General features: G+C 37.4%; 1 protein-coding gene across 15 annotated transcripts in view; it reads right to left on the reverse strand.

Moving 5' to 3' along the window:
• FOXP2 (forkhead box P2) overlaps positions 1-15,000 on the reverse strand; it is a 192,548-nt gene that overhangs the window by 50,022 nt on the left and 127,526 nt on the right. Inside the window, exons 3-8 of one of the 15 annotated variants that reach the window (XM_010574007.1) lie at positions 12,035-12,172; positions 10,686-10,859; positions 10,100-10,102; positions 9,020-9,185; positions 2,392-2,605; positions 676-780 (exon numbers count right to left, since the gene is read on the reverse strand). In XM_010574007.1, coding sequence (XP_010572309.1) covers positions 676-780; positions 2,392-2,605; positions 9,020-9,185; positions 10,100-10,102; positions 10,686-10,859; positions 12,035-12,172 — 800 coding nt within the window. Of the gene's footprint in view, positions 1-675; positions 781-2,391; positions 2,606-9,019; positions 9,190-10,099; positions 10,103-10,388; positions 10,398-10,656; positions 10,860-11,009; positions 11,061-12,034; positions 12,173-12,578; positions 12,593-15,000 lie in introns of all 15 variants that reach the window. The other 14 variants (XM_010574005.1, XM_010574001.1, XM_010574000.1 and 11 more) reach the window with 14 other exon arrangements.

Consider the following 15,000-nt stretch of genomic DNA (forward strand, 5'->3'; position numbering starts at 1 on the left):
AACACAATAAAAAAACCCCCCCCCCCCCCCCCCAAAACAAAGGAAAAAAAATGCAGAAACCCATTGTAGTTTGAAGCTGCAGGTGAAAAGCAAAAGCTGTGTCACTTATTTTCTAAGTGCTCTGATTTAGACGATAGCTGGCAAAACCAAATCCTGAAAGTGAAAACTTTTGACATCACTGTCAGTCCTGAAAGGTGCAAACCCACCTGTTCACAGTGGTTTTTTCTTCTGTGTATCTTGTGCACATACAAGAGTAAAAGCAAAAATAAATTAGCAAGTGAGAGTTAAATGGTCACGCTTAGTCCTTTGTGCCTTTTTATTTATACTATACACATTAATTCCCACTATACACAAACTGTCAGAATTCAAAATGTGCTTTTTCATACCCCTACTATCCAATATACAATCTAAAGCATCTCTTCAAATTTTCTGAGGCTCCATTTCAGAAAAGGATAATAAGAGGATTAAACACTGTGCTATTGAAAGGCCTGCAGAAGTGTTCGACATGAAAGAAAGGATAACAATTTGACCCTCTGCAGATAGCCTCGATTATCCAGTTGCTTGGAATACACAAAAAAAAAATCTCTGACATGATTTACAGTAAAACTTTGTTTGCCGTCTTTCTCTTTCCCTTGCCTTAAACAACCCTGTACCAATGAATAAAAATCCACCTACTTTAAAAATTGTCCAAAATCTTCACAAACGCTTTCACAGCCAGGCCATTTGCAAACTCCATGACCATAGAGAGTATGGGAGGCCCCAGTCTCCTCATGTGACGAGCTGCAGCAAAAGAATAAGGCATCAGATTCATCTCAAAAGCCATAATCGTTGGAGGCTGCTAGCGCCTGTCAGGTTACGATCAGTGACAAACAGGTCAAAACAGGTCAATTTAGCTCAGAGCAGTCAGAAAAATTTAATCGTTCTATTCAATAGTTCAACTGCCAAGGCTAGATGATGTTCCAATTAGAGAAGAAATAGAGCCAAAGATGACTGTTAATAAAGGATGAAAAAATAAGATGACTGTATAATACCATATGCTAATTCTGCCATATGACCTTGGTGTAACATTTACCTATAAATAAAAAATATACTCAGAAGTGATCAATTCTGAGAAGAAATATTGAAGACGGACAGTCAGAATTTATGAATACTGTGAATGTTACTACAAAATATTTGAATTTTCTGCTTAAATGTGTAAAAAAATAAAGTTGCTTCTATTAGCTACTTGGCTTCATAAAAACCCCCGGCTGTATTCCCTGTCTTTTTTTGGAACCTTTGCAATAGTTTCATCCACATACAGTTACCAAAGAAATTCAGGGGATTGCCCCATGGAGGTGGGCATCAGCTACACATCCTGAAGCAAAGAACCACTCTCTGAGATATAATCATAAAAGTAATAAATACTAAAAGTACTACTATAAAGGTATTCAGAGAAGTGCCAGTTTTTAAATAATAGAAAATAATGATAGAAAAATGTTCTCACAGTCACATGAGGACCAGAGACACTTAAATTATAGTCTCCTATTATAAATATTAAAATAATTAAATGGAATATTTGAAAATACCATTATTTACAATTTAGGTTATGAAGATACAAATTAAATTTCATCTTATATTGAGATCATCTACACCTGACTATACTAATATATTTACTAATAAGTGCTACAGATACTCTGTACTCTTGTATGCATTTAATCCATTACTCAAAAATCAGGAACAGTGAAGAATATCTGTCAATGTGTCTGAAAAATGATTTTAACTTTACCCATATGGTTGAATTCCAGTGTATTACACTAACGCCACTGAAAATTTGTATGAAATGTGTCAACTGCATTACTGTCGTGCATATAAGAAGGAAAATTCAGTGGTTTTCTTCACAGGAGAGACAAACAATATGAGAACTGCTTTAATGTACTAATTTTTAAAGCGCTTTTTACAGAGAATCTTTGTACTGAGTTACAGCCTTGACAACTAAGGTAGATGTACATTTTCTATGAAACCAGCACTGTGATTCAACAGTAAGGGCCTGACTGCCAGATGTGTTAACTCAAATATGAATGAAACTATGTGCCTACAAAAGTGCCTACAAATCTGCATTTACACCTCTAAACCAGCACTGTCTATTCTGGGATTTCTAATTTTCACCAAAACAACCATAAGTTCCTATGTTATAAAGCCACGGGCAGGTACTTGTTGTTGCATCTGCAAAATTAGACATCGTTATTGAAAATTATGCCCTCCTGATAAACAATTCTGAAAAATCAGGTCTCCACGATCTCTTAAGTAACCTGTATTAAGTGTTATTTTGTGACTGGAAATAATGTGACTTATGGTGTTAAACAACAGCTTTACGTCAAATGATAAGCACAGTTGAAATCTTGTCAGAATTACCTGTCTCGCCTTGCATTTAGAACTGAAGACTGTCCATTCACTATGGAATGATGAGTTATTGGTGGTGATGCTTTGGAAGTGGTGGAGGAGGTAGTAGAGGAGGAATTGTTAGTAGTGAGGTCTAGCCCTCCATGTTTAATGCCATTGTCTTCCATACTGTGAACTCCAGTCACTTCTTTCCATAACTGCTGAATCTCAGCAGGACTTAAGCCAGCTATAAAATGAAAGAGAGCCCCACTAATATAACAAAATAAAGAGTTTCATATAATGAGCTCAGTGTTATTAATGGATTAATGCCAACAATAAAGCTGATGCTGTTTTTCCAGCACAATCAACATGTAGTAAAACATAAATTCATTTTTCTTCCATCAGAATCCAGGTAATCTAACTGTCTTCTCTTGTGTTATAAACAGTCAATTAGAAATCACCAATTTTAATATTATTATACTCCTTCTGAAAACATTGCTCAAGGATCAAAGAGTGAAAGCTACAAAGAACTTGCAATGATTTCTTGAGAAGAAAAAAAAACACCAACCCAACCCTAAGTATACTTCGGGACAAGATTTTTGTTGTCTGCTTAAACAGTTTCTTGACACGGAAACATAACTCAATGCATCCGCAGTTAACTCAGGTTTTATAATTCCTCTTAATCAAACATGTAATGGAAAATAGAAGAACATATTACACTAAGGATACAAACATTGATATTCTCTTTAAACACTTAACAAGAGCAGGGAGTGGGGGAAGAAGACTGGAGGGAGAAAAATCAGAAGACAAAAATGAAATCAATGAGATCATACCAGGTTTAACATTCGAGCAGAATGCATCTGACTTTAATTAATGACACCCACATATTCATTAGTCCTGTTTAGTATTTTCAAAAATTGTTCTGTTTAAAAATGTGTCTTAAGAGGCAAAACCAAAGTGACTATTTGGAAGAACAAAACCACTACAGTGCTGAGCTAGATACTGGTGACCACTTAATCTCTTTGGTACCATTCAGTGGCACCAAACAACTAGAAAGCCAACAAAACTGGCCCATTTACAACTCCCTCTACACAGATGAAATTACATGTAGTGTAGACCATCAAATTCCTCCACTGTTTTTTTTGTCCAGCCCTGCTGTGGAAAACAAATTGGAGGGTTTGGCTAGCAGAAAGAAGATTCTGTGTCACCAGTCTCCTGGGGTGATGGGCAGCCATACAACATTTGAAGAGCCTCTCAAACTTCTCTGCTACATGCGCAGTGCTATTCTGGAGTCTAGCCACCAGATCTTTGCAGATAGAGCTTAAATTTGCTCTCTACTCCACTTGTCGCCTGGAAACTTGTAGTTTCCAGGATTCATCCTTGGCCACAAATAGCAATGTCTCGTAGAATGCATTCATACATATGTGCTAGGGTTGTCTGGCTCGAGTTGAGCACTTTGCACAAAGTCATGGAAAATTCCATTACAATATGCTTCTGCCTGAAGTAAAGACTCCCAAAACACAGGCAAGAGAAGAGCTGTGAGCATTCTCTTATCTTGCTACTGAACATGCAGCTAAGATAGGAAATTCAGGTTTTGAAAGATGAAGAGTTCATCAGAAATATGTACACCTTCTGCCACTGCCAGTCTTTATAAATTTGACATCTCTCTTTTGAAGAACACTAAATTAAATGTAGAAAAGAATGAGAAGCCCAGAGAGCTTCTTGTGAAAGATCTAGTCTCAGGGCCAGGTTTTTCAGCCTGACGTGGTTTGGGCCAGAGGTATCTTAAAATCTAATTCTGTCTTCTGTATCTCATCTTAACAAGTGAAATTAGGTAAGACATGCTCATGGTATCTAGATCTGCTGGAATGCAAAACATTCAAAATGCTCATGTTGTCTGAATTAAAATTTTGCTCTTTTTATTTTATGAAAGTGCTCAAATTTATTGTCCTTTAGAGAAGGATTAAAATGTATCTATTCATTAAACGTTTCATTGAGGATAGTTTTGTTTGGTAAACAAGATATATTGGAAAGATATAGATTGTTTTTCATTGTTGGGCAAATCTATTTATTAGATAATGTTTTACTTTGCAGACATAGGAACTCAGACTACTAAAATGGATTCAACAAAAAATTATGAAAAAGCACAGTAAGTTCCTTAATATTTCTCAATAGCTGTCTCACCATGAGGTATACAAAGCTATTAAAAAATAGACTAGTAGTGATTTACAGGAATAATAATTTCTGGAGGTAGTGTAGAAACAAATTGGTTGGAAGGTATTAAATTTTTTTTAAATTATGAAAGGAGCTCATTTTTAGACTACTATTTTGTGTCCTGCTTCTCTACCTTAGATACCAACACCCATTGGCAAACTCAGTTAATGACAAAGTGAAAAAGAGTTGATTGGAATGTAAGTCTTAAAACTGGACTTTATACGTATTTGTACAGCGAAAAGCTAGGTTTTAAGGAAGCAAGCAAAGAAGCCAGGCTCTAATTTACTGCATTAGAGAGATGGGTAGTGGGAGCGATGGTAATACTAGTTGTAATTGTTTAATGAAGGTAAGTAATTACTGCTGTGTTCATGAAGTTTGTTCCAGCAACACTGCAAATAACCCATTTTAGCGTGGTAAATAATAGTTACCCGCAAATGTAATCACAAATCAAAATGAAACGTAATGTATTCATTAGGCGGCGTGATATACACAGTACATTATTTACTTCAAAGGCTTCCCTTCTTCCTGCTTTGAACAAAATAAACTCATCTTGTACTGAAGAAAAATAAACCCCAAGAATAAACCCATCCGTTTGGAGAAGCAGAGGGCAAACATATTGTTGTGTCTTGCAGCGAGAAAATTTTCATCGGAGATCGTTGAACCTTGGGCGCTAGGGGAGCTGAGGAAGAGCCGCCCCATAACCGGGGTGAAGGGCTGGAGGAACGGTCCTTCCCACGGGCGGGCATCTCCTGCCCCTCTGGGCAACTGCTGGGCAGCCCCTTCCTCTGCATGAAGCTACGGATGGAGCTGTGTCTCCAGGCTGCCTAGCTCACCTAGAGGTTTTTTTTTAAAATCAGAAAGAAATTTCTCTCTGGGCTCAGGCTGGTTAATTTTATCACTTCTTCAGAGCACTCTGAAAGGCTGCCTTTTAGGATAAAAGGATTAAGGGCAGACACTTAAAAAGTATAAAGTTAATAAGCGGATTTGTAATTAATTGTAAATTATGGCAATTTTGTAGTTTCTGTGTCTGAAGAAGTCCAACTCCCATTTTACAAGAGACCTGTAAAATGGCTGACAGATATTTTAGTCTGGATGTAAAAGCAGGCTAAGTTTTAAAGTTTCACAGGTTGTGATAACCCTCAAAATACCCTCTCCACACCACATTAAAGGAGAAAGGATCAGGAAGAGGATCCAGAGTGGGATAAAAATTAGGGACTACAATGAAAAGAGCAAATACTGATTTGCTATGCAGTTTACCACCACCAAGAATTTCGGGATTTTGAGGCTAGTTTTATAACTCTTTTTACCACTATCTACTCTATTTTTATGTTTAAATAAATACTTAATAAAACTACCACTTATAAAACCCATCCATGCATCTGTTTTTCATTTTCCTACATGGTCTGATCAAAACCCAGGGCTTTGGGTTTGGGTTTTTTTTAATTTTATTTTATTGTTGTCATTTGCAGTCCTTTGCATTTAGCTAGCATCAATACAGCATTACGTGGAAGTAACTCACAGCAAGCCATTGGCTTTGAGATATGGCATAGTGAAGATCTTGTCACAGAATAAATGCTACAACACCTCTTGTCTCTTATTTGCTATACCTGGCCATCAAGAAAACATGGTAAACGTTCCTGCCCTTTAAAGGCAGAAACTATATTTGGAGCAAATACTGTTTATATACGCAAACCTCACAGCTGTACTTGGAATTTACGTCTTTCCATACTAACAAACGCAAACCCCATGTTCTCTTTGTCACTAATAATTTGTGGTTTGCAGGACTCTTTGACCAGTAACCTATAAACATGAATACCCCTGTGTTTCTCTCATTGTTCTAGTCATCCAAGTAACTCAGCAATCTAAAGGGATGCATATAAAAATATTTGTGTTACACATATGTAAACCCTTCTGTATAACCATATTATACATCTTGCAGCACAGTGGAAGGAGAAAAACATCCTTTTACCACAGCCGGTGTGTATTAACTTAAATAAATTCTGAAGGTTTAATTTAACACTGCCACAGAAAATGTCTGTCATAAAATTTGCTAAATTTTATGAGAAAAACAAAGGAGGTTTGATCCTCTTACTTTTACGCAAACCCCAATGCAGGGACATCTATGTTAAATCTAGTAAGTACTACTTGGATTTGTAAATATTGGATATATTTGGGTGCATCTGGATGTGTAAACTTAAGATTTATGAGAAAGCCTCAACAGATCTGAATCTTCATTACATTATTATGAACTGGACTGGGTGCTGTACCTTCCTGTGAAAGACAAAATGGGCTGTAAGAGAAGCCCACAGAAAGAACTCCGAGCTGGTCACAACTCTGCATTTGGTTCTCTCTGTTTTAGCATCTTGCTGGACAGACTTTCCTTCTTACCCTCATCACTCTAACTTCACCTTGCCTGGCACAGAGTGAGTGGCCTTTCTGGAGATGCAGGGAGGTTTTCCAGAGGAAGCTGTCTTATGTTTTTAAGTTTCCACATCCACATCAGGGCTATGAAAAATCCAGGTCCTATAAATTAACTTGTGCATCTAAAGGAACCCTACATACACAGTAGATACAAGAACTAGGAGAGAAAAATGGAAGAATTAAATACTTGACTGGAATTCATTATAATTAAAAAGTATCAAGGCAGAAGCAAATAAGAGATTAATTTACTTTAAAATGAACAATCCAGATATATTTTAACTGTAAAATTTTGTATTTTTTTATTTCTTTAGTATCAGACTTTTTTGTCATGACTTCAGTTACGCTTAATTCTCTGAGTAAAAGAAAGTTCTTAAAAAGAACTGTTTACTAGTTCTCCTAAAAAGGTATTTAAAAAGGTATTATTTTTTTCTATGTTTTTCTACTAGAAGTGGATGAATGTGTTGCATTAAACTAATGAATATCAATGCAATTGGGTAGGAGTGCTGAGGGAAATCTATGGGGATTGCTTAATGTGAGAGAAAACCTGAGGAATTCCTCTTGCAACAGATGGCACAAGAGGAGGTTGCAGAAGGTAAAGCTGTTCGGAGGGAGGTTGTGTTTCAATTCCTTTTTTCCATTCTGGTCCAATGTGACTTTGTACAAAAGGAAACCAGCATTAGCAGTCTCACGTGTGTAAATTCATGAATCAGCTTGCCTCCTCACTGTTATTCTCAAATAGTAATATTTAGTGTGATAGCTTACTTAGGACTCTTTTTTGTTGCTGTAATGTTTACAACTTTAGATATCCTTGTCTCATAGCTTTTCCACACAACACAATGTATGGAATTTACACATTTATTTGGAATCCCTGCTTTCCAGGGACTGAGGTTTTTAGTGGGTAAGTCTTTCTCATGCCTTTTTTCTGTCTTTCGGGGGTTTTTTTGTCCACACGGTTATCTATACACTGTGTACTCTGCTTTTGCTCATCTAATTTCTGAAGCTTCAATTTCATAACAGTTATCTGGTGGAGGAACCAGGTACACGCATAAAGACCAATTAAAAGTAATGTTACCTGTCATGAACACAGTCTAAACAATGCTCATTGTAGGACTGGAGTGTCAGAGATCAGAGTATTGTGCAATTTTTATGACAGACATTTAGCTCACCTCTCTATGGTAACACAAACAGAAACACATACCTCAGGTTATAGAGAGAGTCCTTAAGATGGGAAGTCTTTGGCCTTACTGTAAAACGTAAGCAGCATTTATCTTCAAGTTAATTTACTTTTCGAAAGTGCGTGGCCTATTTTCTTTCAACCATGAATGTGTTTGTGTCAAGTAGTAGAGTTTGAGCTCATTTTCAGCATTGAGAAATCTTGATCAAAGTGAGAAAGGTTAATTTTTTTCCCCGGAAAGTCTTTACTGTTATTTGTCGGTCATAATTCATTACTATTGGAATAACCACCTTCAAAACTTGTTGTCATATTTAGCATATTTAATACAAAGGAATAGCAAAGAAAATGAATCCTAAGATTTGTTCCTAAATTCACATATCATAAATTGAAGATTTGAAATGCTTTTCAATACCAAACACCTTATTTTCTTAGAAGAAAAGAAAGAAAAAAAGTAAGTTTGGGAATGGCTTTAATATCACTGATATACTTTCTATCTGTTTGCTTATATTAAATGAAATTATAACATTTTCACTAAATCAGATTTAAGTAATTCCTCAGAGAAAAGCAATGGTGCCTGAACTGTGTTGCTATCAGAAATTGTTTTCAGCACATAAGGCTAATAAATACGCATCTTATATCTGAGAAAAAACACTCAAAAGCTGTTTTCTTCCATAAAAGTATGCAGTAAAATTTATCAGCCTCAAGAAACCTTGGTAATATGAATAATAAAGTTCTAATAATAGAGTATGTTTAAGTGTCATAATGGGAAACTGCTGAAGTTCGGGTGCAAACGGAATGGTTAAAAAAAGGTTGTGAATTAGAAATTACTCCAATCATGTATTACTCGAATACCTTGTGGCAGAGACTGGACAGGAAGAGCAGACTGGCCAGGTGGGATGGAAATGAGTCCCTGACGCTGAAGGTTCAGCAGATGCTGCTGCTGCTGAAGTTGTTGCATCTGGAGGAGCTGCTGCTGGAAGACAAGCTGCTGGGCTGCCAACTGCTGCTGCTGCTGCTGCTGCAAAGAGAAGGGGGAAAAAAAAGCAAATGCAGCAAAAAGTAAAGTGTGCAGTGAAGGCTAGAAAGCCAAAAACGTAAAATCAACTTCTTTCCCTTTAATCTCAGTTATTAAATAATAATGCTATTTGTAGAATACTCGGGCAGTGAAAGCGTTTGAAATTTTCTATTATATTCATTCAAGCTATTAGGTGTTAGGGAAAATGGCAAGATATACTTAATGACACACTGAAGAAAAGGGTCAAGAGAAAGTATATAACAGCTGTTTCAAACAAAAAAAAAAAAAAAAAAGCCCAGCTCATGGCAGATGATAACAAATTTATCTATGCTAGAAGTGTAACTCTTTAGAGCAGCCTGTGATTTGAAGGCACTCTTGTTTTTCCAATTGACTAAGTTTGGTCTGCAGTGGCCCATGAATGTGGTCTCCAGTGATCTATTAGTAAACTGGGATGTAGCCTTCATTTCACTGGCCTGTTAGCTCGCTCGCTTTTCTTGTTGGAATATATTAAAAGGAGCATTGCATTCAAGGCAACGAAGTGCCCTATTATGGAGCAAAAGTATAAGTTCCGATTTTGTGAGGCATTTCAAGACAAACTGGAGTCTGCAAAGACTCAGGAGGGTATGAGAAGGCAGTCACACATCAGAGAAAGACAAGCTGTTGTGGAAGACCTTTCCTTTCTAGTTTGGGGAAAAGAGAAACTTCTGATGCGCTCACTGGAAAACAGACTGCATAATGGAGCAAGTCATGTGGATTGCCCAGAGCCTCCGGAGAAATACGGGAGCAATTTCTATTCCGTAGTTGATGGCTGTCTGAAATTCTATTCACAAATCCAAACAGAAACAAAGCCTCAGGAGGTCACAACTGCTTCCTCTACGTTTGCATAATGGGCAGCTTGAAGACAACGTCTAGGATACCTGCTGATCAATTTAACTGCTTCAACATGTTTTGTTTGTATTATGTTTATATTTGATGCAGTTTGCTGACAAGTGCAAGCTAGGCCTGAGAAACCCGCTTGTCAGGTTGATTTATGAGCACATCAAACTGTAACTTTCTACTCGCCACTCCAAACCTACAGTAGCAGTTCATTAATCAGGGGCCTGTGACTTTGAAATCTGCGCTCAATCGCTCTTTTTCAGCCATGGACTAAATTTGCATGCTCTCTGAGCTGTGCCACTGAGGAAAGTAAGGCTCCTTCCCCACCACAGATTGCCTCTGAATACAAGATAATCAGTACGGTGTCCACCACACAGCTTGTTCTTTGCACACTCGGATTCATTAGCGAACATTAGACGACAGCAGCACTAGACTGCTCAAATCCTATGTCTCAGAAAGGGGAGCAGGAGAATTATACCGGCACTGCTATTAAGCCCAGTAAAAACGTAAAAACAAATCTTTGATAGCCGCATCCTTGCTACGGGAAAAAACTCTAAACTAGTCCTGTCTTTTCCAAGCTTCTGACAGCTCAGGCTACTGTGCATCAGCAAGGGGCTTAGCTCCTACCTCTTTTGCTTGCTTTCCTGGATGCTGCTGCTGCTGCTGTTGCTGCTGCTGCTGCTGCTGTTGCTGCTGTTGCTGCTGCTGTTGCTGTTGCTGTTGCTGCTGCTGTTGCTGCTGCTGCAAAAGCTGAAGATGTAACTGCTCTTGCTGTTTCTTGTAAAACTCTTGTAGTTGTTGCTGAATAAACCATTTTGACTTTAATAAATAAAGGCAAAAGTTTCAAGTATTATAAATCTCCTAAACTCTTCTAGATTGGCATATGGTAGCGTAGCCATTAAGAATCACCTCATAACAAAAAATGTGATTTGAAGAGGCAGATCTACATACATTTTTTTCCAAGGCGGTTCTGAAATTTTCCAATGCAGATTCCAAAATATCCTAAACAGAAGGGTATAGAAAATCTGTATTCTAAAGGGAATGCAAGAGCCAAATTAACTCCTCAAATAACTATACCTAAGTTCCTCACATGTCCTATATAACAAATCAGAAGCTGTACTCATCCACTTGCAAGAAACCTACAAGTCACTAAGGCCAAACTAAACTGTCTGTTTCTTAGGGGAAAAAAGTAATTAATCTGTCAATCTCTTTAGCAGGATGCTGGACTCACAACTGAAGGTGAATTGCCTGTAATGATCACAGTACTGGATATTAAAGTGTTTAAACATACAGTGATTGAGCCATGACTATGACAGACAGACACATCATTTTCTGTATGACAATTAAACCAAACCAAAAATCCACTCTGTGTTACACTAAGGTACTGATCACTGACACTATCTTTATTGTATGAATAACGAGTTCATGGATTCTTCACTTAGCTGCCAGATTTTGTGCTAAGGAAACAGCAATCTCCTCCTTCTTTTAGCCTTATCTGGGACAAATTTTTTGGATGTGAAAACAAACAAACAAAAAAACCTTTTTCCCATGATGAAACAAGCTGTTAAGTTCAAATTTCATAACCGCATACCACTTACGTGACTAAAGGGAGCACTACAGTATTATGAATTTTAAAGCAACAATTATCTACAACTCTATTTGCACTTCCTTTGGCAAGTCTACAATTAAAATGTGCCTAAGCACTTGCAAATTTAAATATCAATTTGTTCGGTATTTGTAATGCATCTGCCACTGCCACTGCTGCTGTTTTTAATATAATATTTAATGTTTCAAAATCACAATTTCACACTTCTGCAATTAAAACAAGAAATTTAAAGACTGAGAAGCTTCGCATTTATTTTCATTCTTTTCGGTGTAATGAGCGATGAAACATTACAAAATAAGACCCATAAAATCTGGCTGACACTTGTGCGAATGCCCTGTGCTAACGGTCCAAAGCAGGTAACCCACATTACCTGCTGCAACATAACTGCTTGCTGCTGCTGGAGAAGTGCTTGAAGCTGCTGCGGAGACAACACTTGCTGCTGGAGAATCTGCTGCATTTGCTGAGGGGTGATCACCTGGGGAGTCATCATGGCCACTGACACAGGCACCTGCACAGGGAAAGAAAGATATCATCGTCAAACACATTTTAGTTCGCCTGCACCACAGCTGTACATCTTTTTTATTTTGTACCAAAGATGGACCATAATTTTTTACATAATATTTATCACTGCAAAGTTCCAGTTTCAGTCAGAATCTGTTATTTTAAGACCACAGTACTGTGGCATTCTATTTCCAGAGGCATCAGATTCGATCAGACTCAAGCTTTATGTTTCGCATCTCTTATGTATTCCTGCAAGAAATTTAAGCATTGGCTAGTATAAATGTGTATTTAAAAATAAATGATCACATGGCAGGGCTCTCAACACTTCATAATCAATCATTTTATCAAGTGTCATAATGTTACGAAAAGAAAAATCTATTGAGACTGTTTCAAAAGATACAATTAAAACAGACAGCAAAGTAAGTATCTTAAAGCAGTAAATTTTTACACAATAAAGACACTTAGCCTAGAAAAATATTTGTGTAATACATCACTTCAGTGTAAGAAAACCTTTCTTGCTCGGCTAGTCTTTGAAGGAAGTCTGATTTATACAGGAAAAAAAATGCCACGGACATACTGGAGTACAGAGCAAGGGCTGCCACCCCAGTCACCCAGTCTCTGCGGAAAGAAATGGATTGTTGGTCACTCCTAACTGAAAACTGGAAGTTGGGAAGCCTTGTCATAAGATGATTAGTTTGTCCACTAAATTCTAAGAATGCATTTTTGTGTAGGTGCCGTTTTGGACACGGCTTTATTTTCAGTTTGTTATACATTGAGATGAAGCGTCTACATATGCATAAACACCCACCTACACACATGCTCTCAGGAATATATGTGTGAGTGGGAAAGACACAGCAAGTATGCGTGGTTGTATATGTAAGAGAGAAAAGTCCCGTGGAAGAGCCTGAGGTATGCGCTGAGCCGCTGCAGCAGACACACTGTGTGAAACCATTGCTCGAGCTAAGCAGGACACAGTCGAACAGCTGTCAGCAGGCCAAGTTTTCCATCCATGAAAAAGCAGCCACTCGCTTGTCTAGCAAAATTCAAATGTTTTTTCTGTATATAATAGCAAGCTGGCATATAAATACCGCTTTGTAAGATGTTTGTAGGACATTCCAGCCTTCTGTAAATCAGCAAAAATAATATTATTATTAATAAAATAAATCATGAAGAAATCTTAGGAGGAAAACCTTTTCTAATATTTCTATTACTTGAATCTATCCCGAAAGACTTTGTATAAATGTAACACTTAGAGGAAAGAAGAAATACAAGTCTGCTGAAATTCACTTTTAGAAGAAATTACTTCATCTAATATTACACAGAATACCACTTTTCACACAATTCATCGCAGCATAAATTATGGTCATAAAATATTGACTAATTAAGAGTCTGAAAGTAAAAGTACCAGTCATTATTAAAAAGTCTGATAGTCTTTTGCAAACAACAAATGAATTTTAAGAATAAAAAATTCTGAAGTCTTACTCTAAAATACAAGTAGAAAAGACAAACCAGACTTCCACTCAAAATCCGACACTAGTGGGGAGGAATTTAATCTCAGCTATCACTAGACCCCTCCTATAGTCAACAGAGCAAGGAAATCCCGAGGAAAGTTTATCTGATCTAGTTTAGGCATCTGTTTTAGCCTAGGACCAATCCCTTTCTGAATGTCCCTGTCTCTCTCCGTTGAGTGTAGACTCACTTTGAGGAGACATCTAACTTTCAGGTGGTTAATGTTGGCTGTTACACCTGATGACACCTAGAAGGTTTTGTAGTATTGGACATGTTTTATTCTAAGTCTGGTCCTAAGGGCAGGACAAACAAGTTTTTACAACTTTGGGATGCATGAGCAAAGAGCAAAATTCACCGACTGGAGTCAGTGTTCAATTCCCTCTGAAGTCAATAAGAATTTCCTCTGTTTACATGAGATCTAAACTTGCCTTCTTATAACAATTTTGCCTCAGTGATGCTATTCAACTACCACTACCACATGTCACACAGAAATGAGAAGGCAGAGAGGAAGATGGACGCCTTCCCAATTAAACCATTACCTTTAACCTTTAAACCCTGCAAGAATTTCCCTAACACTTACATGCTTACTACTATAATATAGAGCAAATGGTGAAGGTGTTGCACACTTGTTACTCCGCTTCCCCTCTTACCTATACATCCCCTCTGTCTTTCGATCTTTCCTGGCTTGTGTATGTTCAAACACACAAGTAAAAATTCTGATCTAAACAGAGTGAAAATCAGCTGAACCCTGTAAGTGGCACTGATTTATTCATGCTCTGTGCTGAAGACTCTAGCCAGTAAGATGTGCAGTAAGACTCGTGCTGCCACAAAAGTCCTCTATTCCTCAGTCTGAAATATAAATTCCCCTTCTATTTCTGCTAGCTTTTCCACTATCTGCTCTGACTGTGTACTTGCTCTTATACCTGGAAACACCTGCTTTGAGGTATACTCTAAGAGCTTTTCTCTCTGAATTTATTTTTCCTGTATTTTTCAACAGTCACTTTCAACTGCCTGAAGTGGAGAACCTAATACACCTGTTTTTCAGGATGATGGACAAAAGCATGAAAAGAACTGGCAGTCGAGATCATTAGTAAAAATACATATTTATGTAGATAATACTGCCTTTAACAGAATTTTATGCGAGGATCCATATGTGTGTATCATACCTGATATCTACCTTCTTTCTCATAGATAAAGGACAAGGCATTCTGAAAACTGCTTGAATTTTAAATTAGCAAAACTTACTAAGCAAAGAGATTTCTCTAATTGTAATTAAGTAATATAAATTGGTACATTTCACAGCCTTCAGTGATACACCAGACTGCA

The sequence above is a fragment of the Haliaeetus leucocephalus genome, unplaced genomic scaffold (assembly GCF_000737465.1).
Source record: "Haliaeetus leucocephalus isolate CR32 unplaced genomic scaffold, Haliaeetus_leucocephalus-4.0 Scaffold406, whole genome shotgun sequence".
NCBI classification, from domain to species: Eukaryota; Metazoa; Chordata; class Aves; order Accipitriformes; family Accipitridae; genus Haliaeetus; species Haliaeetus leucocephalus.